This window comes from Medicago truncatula, chromosome 8 (genome assembly GCF_003473485.1).
Source record: "Medicago truncatula cultivar Jemalong A17 chromosome 8, MtrunA17r5.0-ANR, whole genome shotgun sequence".
In the NCBI taxonomy this organism is placed as follows: domain Eukaryota; kingdom Viridiplantae; phylum Streptophyta; class Magnoliopsida; order Fabales; family Fabaceae; genus Medicago; species Medicago truncatula.
In genome coordinates this window covers 23373672-23388785 of record NC_053049.1, presented here as the reverse complement: position 1 = coordinate 23388785, position 15114 = coordinate 23373672, and the positions used below count along the sequence as shown (strand labels likewise).

The 15114-nt window shown below is 32.0% G+C and overlaps 1 protein-coding gene across 3 annotated transcripts; it reads left to right on the top strand.

The window, feature by feature from the left end:
• The first annotated feature begins 2242 nt into the window (after window positions 1–2242).
• On the top strand, window positions 2243–12670 carry LOC25501262 (probable leucine-rich repeat receptor-like serine/threonine-protein kinase At3g14840). Of its 3 annotated transcripts, none has more exons than XM_039828894.1 (24): window positions 2243–2262; window positions 2606–2780; window positions 4955–5000; window positions 5102–5170; window positions 5321–5392; window positions 5471–5542; window positions 5647–5718; window positions 5998–6069; window positions 6172–6243; window positions 6327–6398; window positions 6571–6642; window positions 6810–6881; window positions 7659–7721; window positions 8075–8140; window positions 8250–8285; window positions 8379–8419; window positions 8583–8965; window positions 9061–9256; window positions 9343–9486; window positions 9774–9892; window positions 9999–10209; window positions 10298–10547; window positions 10740–10890; window positions 12129–12670. In XM_039828894.1, the coding sequence occupies exons 2-24, from the start codon at window positions 2711–2713 to the stop codon at window positions 12501–12503; spliced, it is 2796 nt and encodes a 931-aa protein (XP_039684828.1). In that variant the 5' UTR covers window positions 2243–2262; window positions 2606–2710; the 3' UTR covers window positions 12504–12670. The 3 variants fall into 3 exon arrangements, with proteins under 3 accessions (XP_039684828.1, XP_039684826.1, XP_039684827.1); XM_039828892.1 differs by lacking the exon at window positions 2243–2262 and adding an exon at window positions 2302–2533 and having other exon boundaries at window positions 4929–5000; XM_039828893.1 differs by lacking the exon at window positions 2243–2262 and adding an exon at window positions 2314–2533.
• The last annotated feature ends 2444 nt before the right edge of the window (window positions 12671–15114 follow it).

Here is a 15114-nt window from a genome sequence, read left to right as displayed (position 1 = left end):
ACGTAATTAGCCTACAAAGGACTATAAATACCACTCTTGGTATCATTCTCAAGGCATGACCAATACAATACTAAACCCTAATATCTGATATTATACTCACACTGCAAGTACACTATTACTATGGAAGAATTTTAGTATTACTATGGAAGAAGAGCCTAGTATAATTCGGGCCCAGGTGTATTCTAATTTGCCAAATTAATATAGTTTTCTCTATCTTTTTTTAAAAAAAAAAGTTGTACTAACAACTCATGGAGATGAATTATTCAAGGGAATCAATTGTTAACCATTTCAGTTTAGCAACCCTTACCAACAAGGACAGGAAACACCATATCCTACACATTGGGAAAACCTAGACGAGGAAGAAGACAAGGACAAACCGGAAGAAATGGTTGAACACCATATCCTACACATTGCAGTGGAGCATTATGGATGTTGCATTCTTATTCCTTCTTCTCCGAACAACAAATCTAATTACTTTGTCCGAACAAAAAAATTTACAAATAAAATAATTTCAAAAAAATTTCCAAACAATAAATTTTACAACTGACAAAAAATAATTAAAAAAAGCATCTAAATCTAAATTGTTTAAAAGTTTGTAGTCTTGAAAATTTTAAATTCAGTCTTCAAACACACTATGTTGGGGAAGGAAATGAAAAAGACTTTGATGACGATCTTGGTGTTGAACCAAACCACATGAATGTGGACTCTATTGTGGTCAAACTGATCCATTCCATTTCCATGCGGCCACCCATCAATAGTTTTCATGCATGCATGGGATAAAAGTTTGTTAGCTTTAACAAGATATTGTTGACTATTTTTAATAAGCAAAACATGATTTTTGAAATAATTAGTGGTTATAATTTCACCTTTAAAATGAATAAATGAGAAATAAGTTCGAACACATGATGCTTTAAATATTCCAATTCATTGTCTTTATCAAATGAATTATGATATGGAAACTCTTGCCATCTATTTTATGTCTTTGTCCAAAGAAAGCAATCCAGATGTCCAAAATGAAATGAATTCACACGTGGTCAGCAACATTAACGGTTGAGATTAACGCAAGATGGAAAACATGAGAGATAGCAAGAGACAACATGTTTCCGACTTTTGGGTTTTTTTTTTTTCTACTATAAAGTATCTCAAATTATATTGAATGAAGATTTTTGAGGGATTGTATAAATTCTTCAAATTTAATTTATATTGTTAAAATATAATAATCTTTAGTATTTATTTATCTTTATCAATCCTTAGCCGTCACTATTTTTTTCTTCTTGATCTATTCGAATTGTTTTTGTTTCTTTCTTAGTTAAATAAGTGATTTTCACTTATTATTAATCTTATTTTTTGTTTTTGTGATTTTGACATCTTTGCACGAATCTGTTTGCTTTGATTTTCCATCTTTGTGTAGTGCGTTTTTTATTTCCCGTTTTAGTGTGATGTTTATTTGATTCTGGTTGAAAAATTAACTTTGAGCAAATGCAGATTCAATTAATGATTTTGACATCGTCAACGTTGCAAATTTAGAAACATGGATATTCCGAATACTTGAATATAATCATATTTGTATGCATATGTACTCTGTTATTTTATACTATTAACATGGATATTGTGAGTTTTCCGCTGATTCATCATTTTTTTGTTTTAAAGGCGTTAAATTTATATTATATCGATGCAATCTATCAATTTGAATGAATGAATATAGTTTATTTTTGTCAATTTTTTTTTATCATTATCTATAAAAAACACTCATTTAGATTTTTAAAGGATTTCACTATTTTTCCATATTCTTCTATGCTTTAAAGTCCTATCCCATCTCCCTCTCCAAATCACTGTCTGAATTTAAAAATGTTTGAATGAGGTAATTATTTATTTTTTAAATTTATAATTTATAATCATAAACAATTCAAATAATTGAATTGAATTGTCTTAATTTTCAAATAATTTGTGTCAAAAGTATTGACTATACTTTAGTAGAAATTGCCTTTCAATCCATAAGTCCTAGCTCAATCGATAAAATGTCGAAATTGTTAGGCCGGATGCTATGATCGGGGTTCGAACCCCGGTACCTCCACTTATGTGTGTGAGTTTATAATAGCTTTGCCATTTCGTCTATCTACAGACAAAAAAAGAAAAAAAAAAAAAAAAAAGAAATTGCCTTTCAAATATTTGACTAAAAATATATTATTATTACTTTACCTTGCAAGGTCATTGACGACTCTAGCGCGAAGTTGATAAGTCTTGGTAAAAATTACCAATCAGGTGAGTTGCACACTCAATAATATATATTGGCATGTGAACAAAGCTATTTTGATTGGAAATTTGCATTTCTAAAACAAAACACTCATCCATTTTTTCTTCACTTCTTCCAAAATAACAAAAGGGTTCTTATATCACATTCATCATCAAATCAAATCAACAACAAACACAAAAATAATGAGTTTCTTCTTTTTCTCTCTATTTTCTCTCCTTTTGCTCTTTTCTCTTTGTTTTGTTTCATTTACTCTAGGAGCCACTTTACAAGAAGATGAAGGTACATAATAACAATGAATTTTACCCATTTTGCATGTTGTTGTTGTTCTAATATTTTGTGTATTTATTTCAGTGGAAGCTCTGAAAGACATAGGTAAAACACTTGGGAAAAAGGATTGGGACTTCAGTGTAGATCCATGTAGTGGAAGGAATAACTGGATATCTTCAACTCAATTACATGGTTCTGAAAATGCTGTTACTTGCAATTGCTCTTTTCAAAATAACACTCTCTGCCATGTTGTTAGCGTGTACGCATACTCTTCTTCTTTCATTTACTCTTTTTTAATGTGTTCTGTTGTCTACAATAATGAGAGTAGAGATAGATAGATAGATTTGTTTTTAAGAAGCTAAATTAGCCCATCCAAATTGGTACCAGAGATAATCGATCCTGAGACTTTGAGGGAGGAGCACACTCCCAGGTCCCAAGTCAATACCACTAGGCCAACCCAAGTGGGTTGAGATAGATAGATAGATGATTGTAGATAGTTTGAATATTTAAATGGGTTGGATTTTGTGTATACAGACAATGATAAGATTTTGTGGATCATATAATCTGATGGTAGAAAAAAGTGGTCCAACTTGGTGGTTGTGCAAACTAAAATGACTCTTCAAACTAACCAAATTTTCAACACTAGACCACATACAATGGAACCAATGGTTTTGGTAAATCTATGGGCGAAGAGTGGGTAGAGATTTTTCTTAAGATAGATGAAGAATTTCAATTTTTTCAAAAGGCTAAGAAAAATATATTAATAAACCAACAAAACCCCTCTAGCACAAGATGTATAAGAGGAACTTAACTATCCAAGATGTTTACATTACATACAAAGCTACACAAAAAAAAGCAAAATGCAAAGAATTAAGAAATGAGTAATGATATTTGAACAACCTTCTGGTGACAACTTTTGTGACAACCTACCTTTTCTCTCTTCTTATTGGTCAAAAACAATAGAGAGAGAAAAAGGAAGAGAGAGAATAAGAAGATAATGTAAGTATGAGAGAGAAGGTTGTACAAAAATTGTCATAAAATGGATGTATAAATATCATTTCTAAACACAACAAAAGATAAGCATCCACGTCAGGTAATCAAACTCAAACAAAGGATAACTAGATTTCAACCACCAAAATGTCTGGACTTTAACCTTTTCGGTTAAAGATTGAAGAAGAGCTTCCTTATGAGTGAAAATTCTCTCGCTTCTCTTCTTCCATATTACAAAAAGCATAGAAATCCAAATAATGCTAAAAGTTTGACAGGAATTTTTGGAAAACCCCCTAATCCACCAAACTAAAGATGATATTTTAAATAACCATGATATGTTGGGTCACGAGGGGAGCCAGAGGGACCACCCATATCTAGGCCAGAGCAACCACACAAGTGAGAGAGACACCACATTCTTACCCAAAACCTTAAGGCAATGGGACAAATAAAGTGTTCAACCTCCACTTTTTTATCTGATGTGAGACATATAACTCACACTTGCACACAACATGATGAGCCGATGAAAATCCTAACTAACAATCATAGGCCAAACACGACCATATAAATCACATTGAAAAAAAAAAAGATGATCACAATCTTCTATAAAACCACAATTGACCGAACAAAAAGTGTCAACATTAGCCAAAATATTCCGCCTAAGCAAATTGTCCTTAGTCGGAATCCGATTCAGAAATAGACGCCATATAAAAATATTGACTAACTGCTTTCAAGTAATTATAAGCACTTTTGACTGCGAACCGTTGAGTAGGATCAAGGTTCCACACCCAATGGTCCACGGTCTCAACGTGCAAAACAACATGTGTTAATCGATTCACACACTCCCTCCCCAACTCCTCCTTGCACGCAACCTTCTTCGCCATTTTCATGTCTCGCCATAACCCCCCACCCCAAAGCAAACATATCAACCACCATTGCCAATTTATTATCTGGCAACTCAAAAAGCCTTCTAAAACCAATATAAGAAAACTAATATTTGTACAACTATTTTGGAACAATTGTTGGGATAAATCCCTCTTTCATAATATCATTGTGTTCTTACTCTCTCATTCTCTCTATTGTTTTTGTCCCAAAAAAAAAAAAAAAAGATGACAATGTTATTCCAAAAGTTGTTCAAAAATGATTGTACAAATATCATTTCTCTTTTTATAAACACGACTTATTTTTTCATACATCGAATATTGCTACCATACTCTTTAACTCATATTTTCAACACACTCTTTTATTGGCATCATTGCTATGCTAATTTCTAATATATCTCTTTAATTATCTCTGTGGTTAAATGCGAATGTATGCTTGTATAAAACTTTTTTACACTTAATATGCATATCAATTAAACTCATTGTTTTTAAAGTTTTCACTTCTAACAGCATATATTAATGGTTTAATGGCCTTACAGTGTTCTAAAAGCACAAAACCTTTCAGGTACTCTTCCACCTGACCTAGTGAGGTTGCCTTTTCTCCAAGAAATGTATGTTACACTCAACAAACTTACAGTCTCACTATTAAATTACATCATTTTTATTAACTTTTATTAGTGTATTGATTACTTTTTATTTTTGGTTGATACAGTGACCTAACCCTCAACTATCTTAATGGTACAATTCCAAAAGAATGGGCCACATTAAAACTTGTAAACATGTAATACATACATATCTTTCTCTCTTATGGGTTTCATTTTAAATTTCATGAACCAATTTTCATATTTATGCATGTTTTCTAATGGTTATTTATCTTGTACAAAACTCATGAAACATGAAACATTGTACAATATTGTTTCTTTTGGTTAAGTTCCTTCTACGGAAATCGTCTATCTGGTCCAATTCCAAAGGAGTTTGGAAACATCACCACTCTCAAAAACTTGTAAGTATTTTGTTTGAGAATTTTCCCATTTCAATTATTTGTTGTAATATGTTGAGCAACTTTATTTTAAATGAACAGGGTATTGGAGTTCAATCAATTATCCGGGAATCTTCCCCCAGAACTTGGGAGTCTTTCCCAGATTGAAGGACTGTAAGCCTTTCATATGATTTTTGTTAAGAGACACTGATATAGTGATCTTTAATAGCATTGAATATATTTGATGCATGTTATTTGCCTCTTTGGTGTTCTTGTAGGCTTCTTTCTTCCAATAACTTCACCGGAGTGTTACCTGCAACATTTGCTAAGCTCACTGCATTGAAGCAATTGTAAATTTCTTACTTTCGTTAATACTGAATTGCATTGATATGTAGCATTGACACTTCATGTTTAAAGTTTGTTCGGGTATGGGACATGTATCAGTATTTGACACTCATAAGACACTTACACTTGTGGTTACGTTACACCACTGTTGCTTTCTCAAATTATTACCGGTGCCTATGTGTGTGTCGGTTTCGTGTTTGGTGTTCGCATTTGTCTTTGTGAATTACAGCTGCATTGTTATTTATTCCAAGTTGATATTTACTTCTAATTGTTTCTTAATGCAGTCGGATTGGTGACAGTGGATTCTCTGGAGCAATACCCAACTTTATTCAGAGCTGGATAAATCTTGAGATGCTGTGTGATTCTTTTTCTCCTTTACTACAAAATTTAGTTGCTTTAAGTTGCATTAGTATTGTCATTTATTTCAAGAAAATTTTCCCTCCTAAATGTTTTCACAGCACAATCCAAGGGAGTGGTTTGAGTGGGCCAATTCCTTCTGGAATTTCACTTTTGAAGAACCTCACTGACTTGTAAGTATGACACACTACATAAAGAAATATTTTAAAGCTTTCTTTTTCATTGTGATTAACTATACTTAAAATGTGATACCTAGGACTATTACTGACTTGAATGGATCTGATTCACCTTTTCCACAACTTCAAAACATGTCAAACCTGTCAAAATTGTAAGTTAACTACTCTCGTCATATTTATTACTCTTATCACTCATTTAATATACCCTCAACGAGGCTTTGTTTTAGGGTGATTTACATAAATTATATTGCGATGTCTTATCATAAAACAAAAATAGAGGAGAAATTTCGCAAAATATTTATGTATGGTCTTGTTGGCTCGCAGAGTATTGAGAAGTTGCAATATCAGTGGAGCATTGCCCGAATATCTTGGAAAGTTAACTAATCTGGAAGTGATGTAAGTATAGTTATGCTTCTTTCCATTTCCTATAGGCTTTTTATACTCGTTGATTTGATGAAGGACTGGGACATCATTGACATGCTTCTTTTCTTCACCACATAATAGGGAACTAAATTATATGTTAAATTTTTATTAATATTGTTAATATTATTTTCAATTTTCAGTGACCTCAGCAACAACAAATTAAGTGGACAAATCCCCGTGAGCTTTGATGGTCTACAGAACATGTATTTGCTGTAAGAATTTTTCTACAGGTTCTGCTATGATTACTTGAAATTGTAGATATAATTTAGTTTTTCTTAGTAACTGGGTGTTGATTCTTATTTTTAAAAAGGATCAAATTGGGCTGCTTATCCTGGAGATATATCATTTTGATATGCCAACTACTAATACGTTTGTTTGGATGATAGAAATTGCGTTACCAAACATAGAATTGTAAAGGAAATAAATGACTTTTGTCGAACAATTCAAGAGTCTTTCTCTCTCCCTTCTAAGAATTCGAGAGCTCGGTCTCTCCCAATCAATATCCAGTCCCAAAATAAAATGCCTATTGATTTTTCAAAATCTGTCTAATAGCATAACTTCCTGCCTAATATCGGAGTTCAAATCCTTGATTTTACCAGTTGGAATTCGATTTTCTTATATGTTCCTCTTAAAGCATCTGTCAGTGAATCATGTTCCTTCTTATCTGAACCAGATGCAAAATACGTCCCTCTTAAAGCATCCTGCATTTGATTTTAAAAATGTAGATGCAAAATAGGGAAGCCCAGATACAAATACAGTTAAGAATTGGGGAGTATTTCATGTTGAACACTGGAAATGGAAATATTTTCTTTCATTTTTTTTTTGGTGAGTAGACTAAAACAACATTGATGTCGCCAAAACCAAAGTCAACAAGAACCATTTGGAGACTGTAGAAATTATTTTAGATGGTGTTTACTGGTCTTTCTGCTAATTTTGTTCAACCATAATTTGAATTCTATTTATTAACCTTTTGATGTTGATTTTACTAGATTTTTATCTGGGAATCAGTTGTCTGGATCGCTGCCAGACTGGATAGCTAAACCAGACTATGTGTAAGACGTTTCTTACGCTACTTGATTAAATGTGAAATTTCTTGTTTTTTGTTATGTAAGAACTGTAGCTTTAGCTTCATGTGTGTGCATTCATTCTCTCATCTTTTTCAGGAAGTTAGGATATTGTACTTTTTTCATTGGAAAAAGTTAACGCCAATCATGTTTGTACTATAAAAACATAAAAGTGTGAGACAATACAAAAGTATTTCATATTCCAAATAGAAGAATATATGCCCCATGTTTTTTTTTTGTTGCTAAAAGTATGATTCAGTGCTAATGATATTTTTGCCGATAAGTTTATCCGTTGCGTCTTCATATCAGATTCTGAATCATATTCTAAAATATTTACGCAGAGACCTGTCATATAACAACTTCACTATAACAAACTTTGAGCTGCAGACTTGTCAACAAGGAAGTGTGTAAGAATCCCGTCATATGTAGTTTCTCACTTTTAGTTTACTTCTCTGTTTTCTTGGTTTATACTTTTATGAAGCAACTTGAGCGTCAGCCAATTTCCATGTGTCACAGGAACTTGTTTGCATCTTCTTTGAAGGGAAACAGCTTGTAAGTTTTTCTTCTCATGATAACTAATTACCTATTTAGTTCTATAGTTTACAATGCTAACTTGTTCTCCCCTTCCATTTTTAATCTTCTCAGAGGAAATATTTCATGTATGGAAAACTATCAATGTCCTAAAAGTAAGTTTACTTTTCATGGATTTCCTATATAGCATTATTTGAACTGGTTACTTTTTAATATACTTGTATATATTTCTCATGTTTTAGTTACAAGAGAAATTAAATTTTGTCGTTTGAGTACTAATTTATAATACTGGTTGATTCCTATTTCTGCTTTTCCAAGCTTGGTATTCTCTCTATATAAATTGTGGTGGAAAGGGCACAACAGTTGATGGAAATAAAACCTATGATGATGATTCAAATGAGATGGGACCATCAAGGTATCGTCAAATTGGACCAAACTGGGCACTTATAACTGCTGGTCACTTCTTTGATAGTGGACGCCCTGACTACTACACATGGTCTAATACAACAAAGCTCGCTGTGGACAACGATGATCCTAAACTGTACATGGATGCACACGTTTCTCCGAATTCTCTAACTTATTATGGTTTCTGCCTTGGAAACGGAAATTATACTGTGAAGCTCCATTTTGCAGAAATAATGTTCAGTGATGATAAAACATATAGCAGCATTGGAAGGCGTGTATTTGACATCTACATCCAGGTTCATGTTTTTTCATTTTACCACATAATACTAACCAATTTTTCTTAAATTCATTCAATTCAATACTTTACATTTGAAGGATTTATACATGGCAGAGAAAGTTGGTGTCAAAGGATTTTGATATTGTGAAAGAGGCTGGTGGTGTTGGTAAGGCTGTCATTGAAACTTTTACTGCTAGTGTGACTAGTAATGCATTGGAGATTCGCTTATATTGGGCTGGGAAAGGAACAACTACTATCCCATTTGGATCAGTATATGGTCCTCTTATATCAGCTATATCAGTAAATTCTGGTTAGTTGTATTTGTCTGAGATTTCCTGTTCTATTCGATCCCCTGTTTTGTGCACTAAAAATCTAATGCACATATTAATCTTGCAGATTTTACGCCCCCATCCGAAAATAGTAGAAGCATACCTGCCGGGGGTGTTGCTGCCATTGTGGCAGCAGCAATTGCTATCATCTTGATAATCGGCATAATGTGGTGGAAGGGCTGTTTAAGACTGAAATGTTTCGGGTCAAGAGGTAATCACTGAGAAATTACTTCAATAACCACGAATACCATTCTTTTGAATAAAATTCAGGACATCTTGCGACAGTAATGGGATTTAGCATGTGAGGGATATGAATTAATTTTATCACTATTTGATCTGTATCGAACTATTTTCCCTTTCTTTCTGCGTAAGCACTGCTAACTATCCTTCTAGCAAGTAATAGGACTTAGACAATGAACTTGGTGATATCATTTGTTTCTAAAAGTTCTAGTTTTCCTAATATAAGATATCTTTGATACTGTTTACTTTTATTGCCAGAGCGAAAGGGTCTTGCTTCACAAACTGGCTTGTTCACCTTACGGCAACTTAAAGCAGCAACAAACAACTTTGATGAATCCTTCAAGATTGGAGAAGGAGGATTTGGTCCAGTTTACAAGGTATATTCACAATTTGATATTATTGTTTTATCACCATGTGTTATGACCTAAACAATAAGTTGTAATTGGGCTAAACATGATTTGTATATTGTTTCTTTAAATGCAGGGTGTTCTATTTGATGGCCCCATAGTAGCGATTAAGCAGCTATCTTCTAAATCAACACAAGGATCTCGTGAATTTATTAATGAGATTGGCATGATTTCTACTTTACAACACCCCAATCTTGTTAAGCTCTATGGCTTCTGTATGGAAGATGATCAGTTGTTGTTGATATATGAATACATGGAAAACAATAGCCTTGCTCATGCTCTATTTGGTAATTACTTATATCTGTAATAATTTACAATCTTGAACATTTAATATATATTCATAAATGAATGGCACTGCTGTCTAATTTCTAACAGCCAAAAAAGAAGACCTAGAAAATCGTCAATTGAGATTGGATTGGAAAACAAGGAAGAGGATTTGCATTGGTATTGCTAAAGGTTTAGCTTACCTTCATGGAGAATCGAAAATAAAGATCATTCATAGGGACATCAAGGCCACTAATGTGTTGCTAGATAAAGATCTCAACCCCAAGATATCGGATTTCGGTCTGGCTAAGCTAAATGAAGACGACAAAACCCACATGAACACAAGAATAGCCGGCACTTAGTGAGTTCCCATACCTGATACTATCTTGTTATGACCTTTATTGAGTTTTCATGCTTTCAAGAAGCAAAAGAGTCGATGTTAAATATAACATCATTTACTTTTTATTGATATAAAAACAATTTCTTTTGATAGTATAAGAAACAATTAAATATGATATATAACAGCTTTATTTGATTTGTTTTCATGTCACAGTGGATACATGGCTCCTGAGTATGCTATGCATGGTTATTTGACAGACAAAGCAGATGTTTATAGTTTTGGAATTGTTATATTGGAAATTGTAAGCGGAAACAACAACACCGTTAGCCATCCTCAGGAGGAATGCTTCTCTCTTCTTGATTGGGTAACTTATGTTCTTATGCTCTTCTCGATTCATGCTCATCTTTTTGTCCTTGAGAATATCTAGCATGGTTGTGTGTCTAGAAAGTGGAAAATATCTCATAATACTTCATTATGTTCTCTTAACATTGTTTGGAATATTTCTTTATTTTTTGATGATATATTTTCTTATTTAATTGACCTTAGGAGTCTAAGAATTAACCAGTTTTTATTTTGAACAGTCAAAGCTAGTTAATTGTTATTAATCGTCAGAAAGTTAGTTGGCAGGGACCGAACCAAGATTTATACCTCTCAATTTCTAAATCCCTCACCCTATACCACTATACCACCTTACCACTCGCCAGTAATTAACCAAGTTAGGTTAGTTGAGTGGTAAAGACTTGAGCTTCTTAAGCAAGTGTTTAGAAGTTTGAAACCGGACTCGTGTTAATGATAAAACTTGGTTTGAAGGGTACTATACACCATTTGTGCCTCAAGGTTTCCCAATAGAGATTAATCACTGTTACTGACAGAAGATTCCCAACTAACCACCCCAAAAAAAGATGTTTAGCAATTATCAGTATTAGTTTTCCCGTTGTATAAGTGTTAAAAATTTAAAAGTCTAGTAATAGTATAAGGGTTTAGCACTTAGTCTTTTAGAACCAAAACATCATCACAATTTTAAGTTTCTATTGTTTTTCTCCCCTCCTTCCTTATCTAGAATCCGATAACTTCAACACGCTTTACTTTCATCTTTCGACACCATTGAACGGACAGGTTTTCTAAACAATCAACATGCTAGCTACGAAAACTGCAATAATGTCTAAAATTGTATTGACATCATTCAATTTCTAGCTTTTGTGAACATCTAGTGAATTGAATCATCATTAGTCCATAAAATTGTAGGGGCAGTGCATTCCTCCGAAAACCTTTTTTTTATTAAATGCCACTTGAAACTGAAATTCCCATGTAAAAATAGTCATTTTAGTCAATCAATTTAGTCCCTAAATATCTAATGCAATAACTGATTTTCAATTTTATGGATCATTTTAACATAAAATTAAATTTAGAGGTAAAATTGTAAAAACTTATATCGGTGATTCATTGATAACATCGTAGTTTTTGTGATTACTTGTCTCGTGCTTATTAAAACACCTTGTATATTTAATATCATATTGTGAATGACTGGAGTAACCAAAAAAAATATTGTGAATGACTGGGTTATCAGACCATTACTTGAAACTTAGAATTCTTCATTAACAGGCACGCCTCTTGAAGGAAAAAGATAATCTAATGCAGCTTGTTGATCGGAGGTTGGGCGAAGACTTCAAGAAAGAGGAGGTAATGATGATGATCAACGTTGCTCTTTTATGTACCAGTTTTTCTCCATCGCTCAGGCCCTCCATGTCTTCAGTTGTAAGCATGTTTGAAGGAAAAACAAATGTTCAAGAAGTGGTGGCAGAATCAAGTGAGGTATTGGATGATAAGAAATATAAGGTGATGCAACAATACTACAAACATAAAGGAGAAAATAGTACAAGTGAGGCTGGAAGCCAAAGCATTGCATCAGATGAATCGCATGCCTTTATATATTATACAGATTCTACTAAGAACCAAGAAATTAGGAAAACTATATAACTTGCATTAATTGAGTTATGACACATGTTACTCTTCTTTCTTAAGAGAGATGATAAACAAACACACAAATACAAGGGATATACATTTTTTTGACTCATGTGTGATTACTAAAGTAGATTAAGGGATATACATTTTTTTTAGGAGATTTATTAATTTATCTTTGAATATATACTTCTTCCTAGCACAATTATTAGAGTATTACTTTTCCCACCTATAGGATTCTCGTGCGCCCTGTGTTTTTTTCAAAAATGCCCTTGAGGTTTCCAGATTTCATAATCCGGAATGGTGTTTTCCTTTGTTATAGGGTGAAAAATGGAGTTACGGATTTTTCCGGATTTTGTAATCCGGAAACTTTAAAAAATAAGGCGCGTTACATATGTTTCCGGATTACATAATCCGAAAACTCCCTAAACACCATTTTTTAAGGTAAAATAGTTCGGATTATATAATCCGTATCAGTACAAATCCTAAACATATTTGTAACATGTATAGCCATTTTAGGGACAATATTAATCTTCATAACTCTTATCCTTTTGTTTTGGGTCATTGTTACATGTTCTTAGTCAAAAATCGGGTTTTCCGGCTACTTGATCAGATTGCTCTGAAACTTCTCCAAAAAAATCAGAAAAATTCAAGGACCATGACCCATTTTTAATTATTCATATTCTCAGAAAAATCTGAAAAAATTTGCACTAGTTTTATTTGATTTTTAGAATTTTTTGATGGTATTTTTATATTTCTATGATTTTATTTGACAGGTTTTTAGCATTTTTTTACTTAATTTTTTTGTTCTTTTTAAAAGTAAAACTCAAAACTGCTGAAATGTGAGAGATTCTGATGGTTGATTATACATAAGAATTGTCCGGATTATAAAATTCGAAATAGTAAACAAGATTCCGGATTATGAAATTCGAAAACCTCAAGGGCATTTTTGGAAAAAACGCAGGGCGCGCGAGAATCCTATAGGGTGGGAAAAGTAATAGTCTTCTTATTTTTATTTTTTTTTATCAAATATTAGAATTAGAGTTTTTTTGAACAACTTATATAATTATAAATAACAATGAATATATAAAAATATCAAAGGTATCTTGAATTGAAAAATTCTTTAACCAAACAATTTGACGGAAGAGATTAATGAGTTTGAATAGGAAAATTCTTTAACCAAAGACAAATTGTTCAGGACAACTTCCTAAATAAAACAATTTATTATTAGATTTTACTTACCTTTTAACCAAACTATGAATTATAGGGCCTTACCCTAAATGCTTAAAAACAAGATAAATTGAAAAGTTCTTTATATATTGTTTCTATGCATAAAATAATCTTTTCTTAAAAAGAAATAAACATAAAATGTAATCTCTTTTCTATGAAATTTTTAACTTTATTTGAAGTTATGACATTTGAATGAAATATTTAAGAGATTAAAAATATTTGTCGTCAATGTAAAATTACTTTTTTCAGTTTTTTTTTTTTTTTAAATGTGTATAGTATGCTCTGAGAAATTTAAAAGTTGTGATTAGACGTCGGTGTAAAATAACATTACACTCAAAGTGCATATCTCTTGATTTTATATTTAAAATATAAATCTTGAATTGTTTTTAAAAAATTTATTGAGTACATTTTTTTTATAAAAACTTATTGAGTAAATTTTTTTGCTGCATAAAACAAATTATTATATTAAATATTGGAATTTTTTGAAAGGGATAAATATGTTTTTAGTCTTTAAATTTTCATTAAATTTTTTTAAAATCTTCATATTTTATCTCCGTTATCAAAATTATTCTTTCCTGTTAATTCTCTAACGAAATGTTGATGTGGCAGTTAGTGGATCCCAATTATTTTAGGGTTAAATATATTTTTGGTCCCTACATTTTGCATAACTTTGAAGAATAGTCCTTATTATTTTAGGGATTTTAAAAACATTTATTGAAATGTAAGGACTATTTTTCAAAGCCACGCAAAATGTAGGGACCAAAAACATATTTAACCTTAAAATAATTTGGATCCACTAACTGCCACATCAGCATTTCATTAGAGAATTAACAGCAGGGATCAATTTTGATAACGGAGATAAAATGTGAGGATTTTAAAAACATTTAATAAAATGTAGGGACTATTTTTCAAAGGGGCCAAAAATGTAAGGAGTATAAACATATTTAACCTTTTTTTAAATAATTTTCAAAAATTTAATTATTTAAGAAAACTATTCATTTTTATAGACAGGAGAAAAAAATATATTTGTTGTATTTTTTATTGTTGTGTTGGCGTCATTTTGTTAAAATAATATATTATGGCAAGATCTGGTACCAGATGTTCTAAGCATGTAGTAAAACATCTTTACATAGAGTGGTGTACCGTATTTCATATTCTTTGGAGTAACGTTTCTCGTGCATGTTCCATAAGTTTCTGTCGTATTACTTGTGTTCCAAGAAGCATGTGGTTCTAGAAGTATTCCTCTATCGGTTTAAATTGCCGTGTGCTTGAAGTTATTTTCAAAATAGATTTGGAACAAATATATTTTGTGCTTCTAAAAGATTGTTGTTGAAAATATAATTATGGATAGCTGAATTGTTTTGCCCATTGAAGAAAAAGACCATGTAGAACAATGGCT

What these genes read in the sequence shown, in the direction of transcription:
- LOC25501262 (XM_039828892.1), top strand. Translation starts at nt 2,437, where the DNA reads ATGAGTTTCTTCTTTTTCTCTCTATTTTCTCTCCTTTTGCTCTTTTCT. An exon ending in ATCACCACTCTCAAAAACTT is followed by an intron (nt 5,393 to 5,470) that starts GTAAGTATTTTG and finishes TTAAATGAACAG; the next exon opens with GGTATTGGAGTTCAATCAAT. An exon ending in TCTTTGAAGGGAAACAGCTT is followed by an intron (nt 8,286 to 8,378) that starts GTAAGTTTTTCT and finishes TAATCTTCTCAG; the next exon opens with AGGAAATATTTCATGTATGG.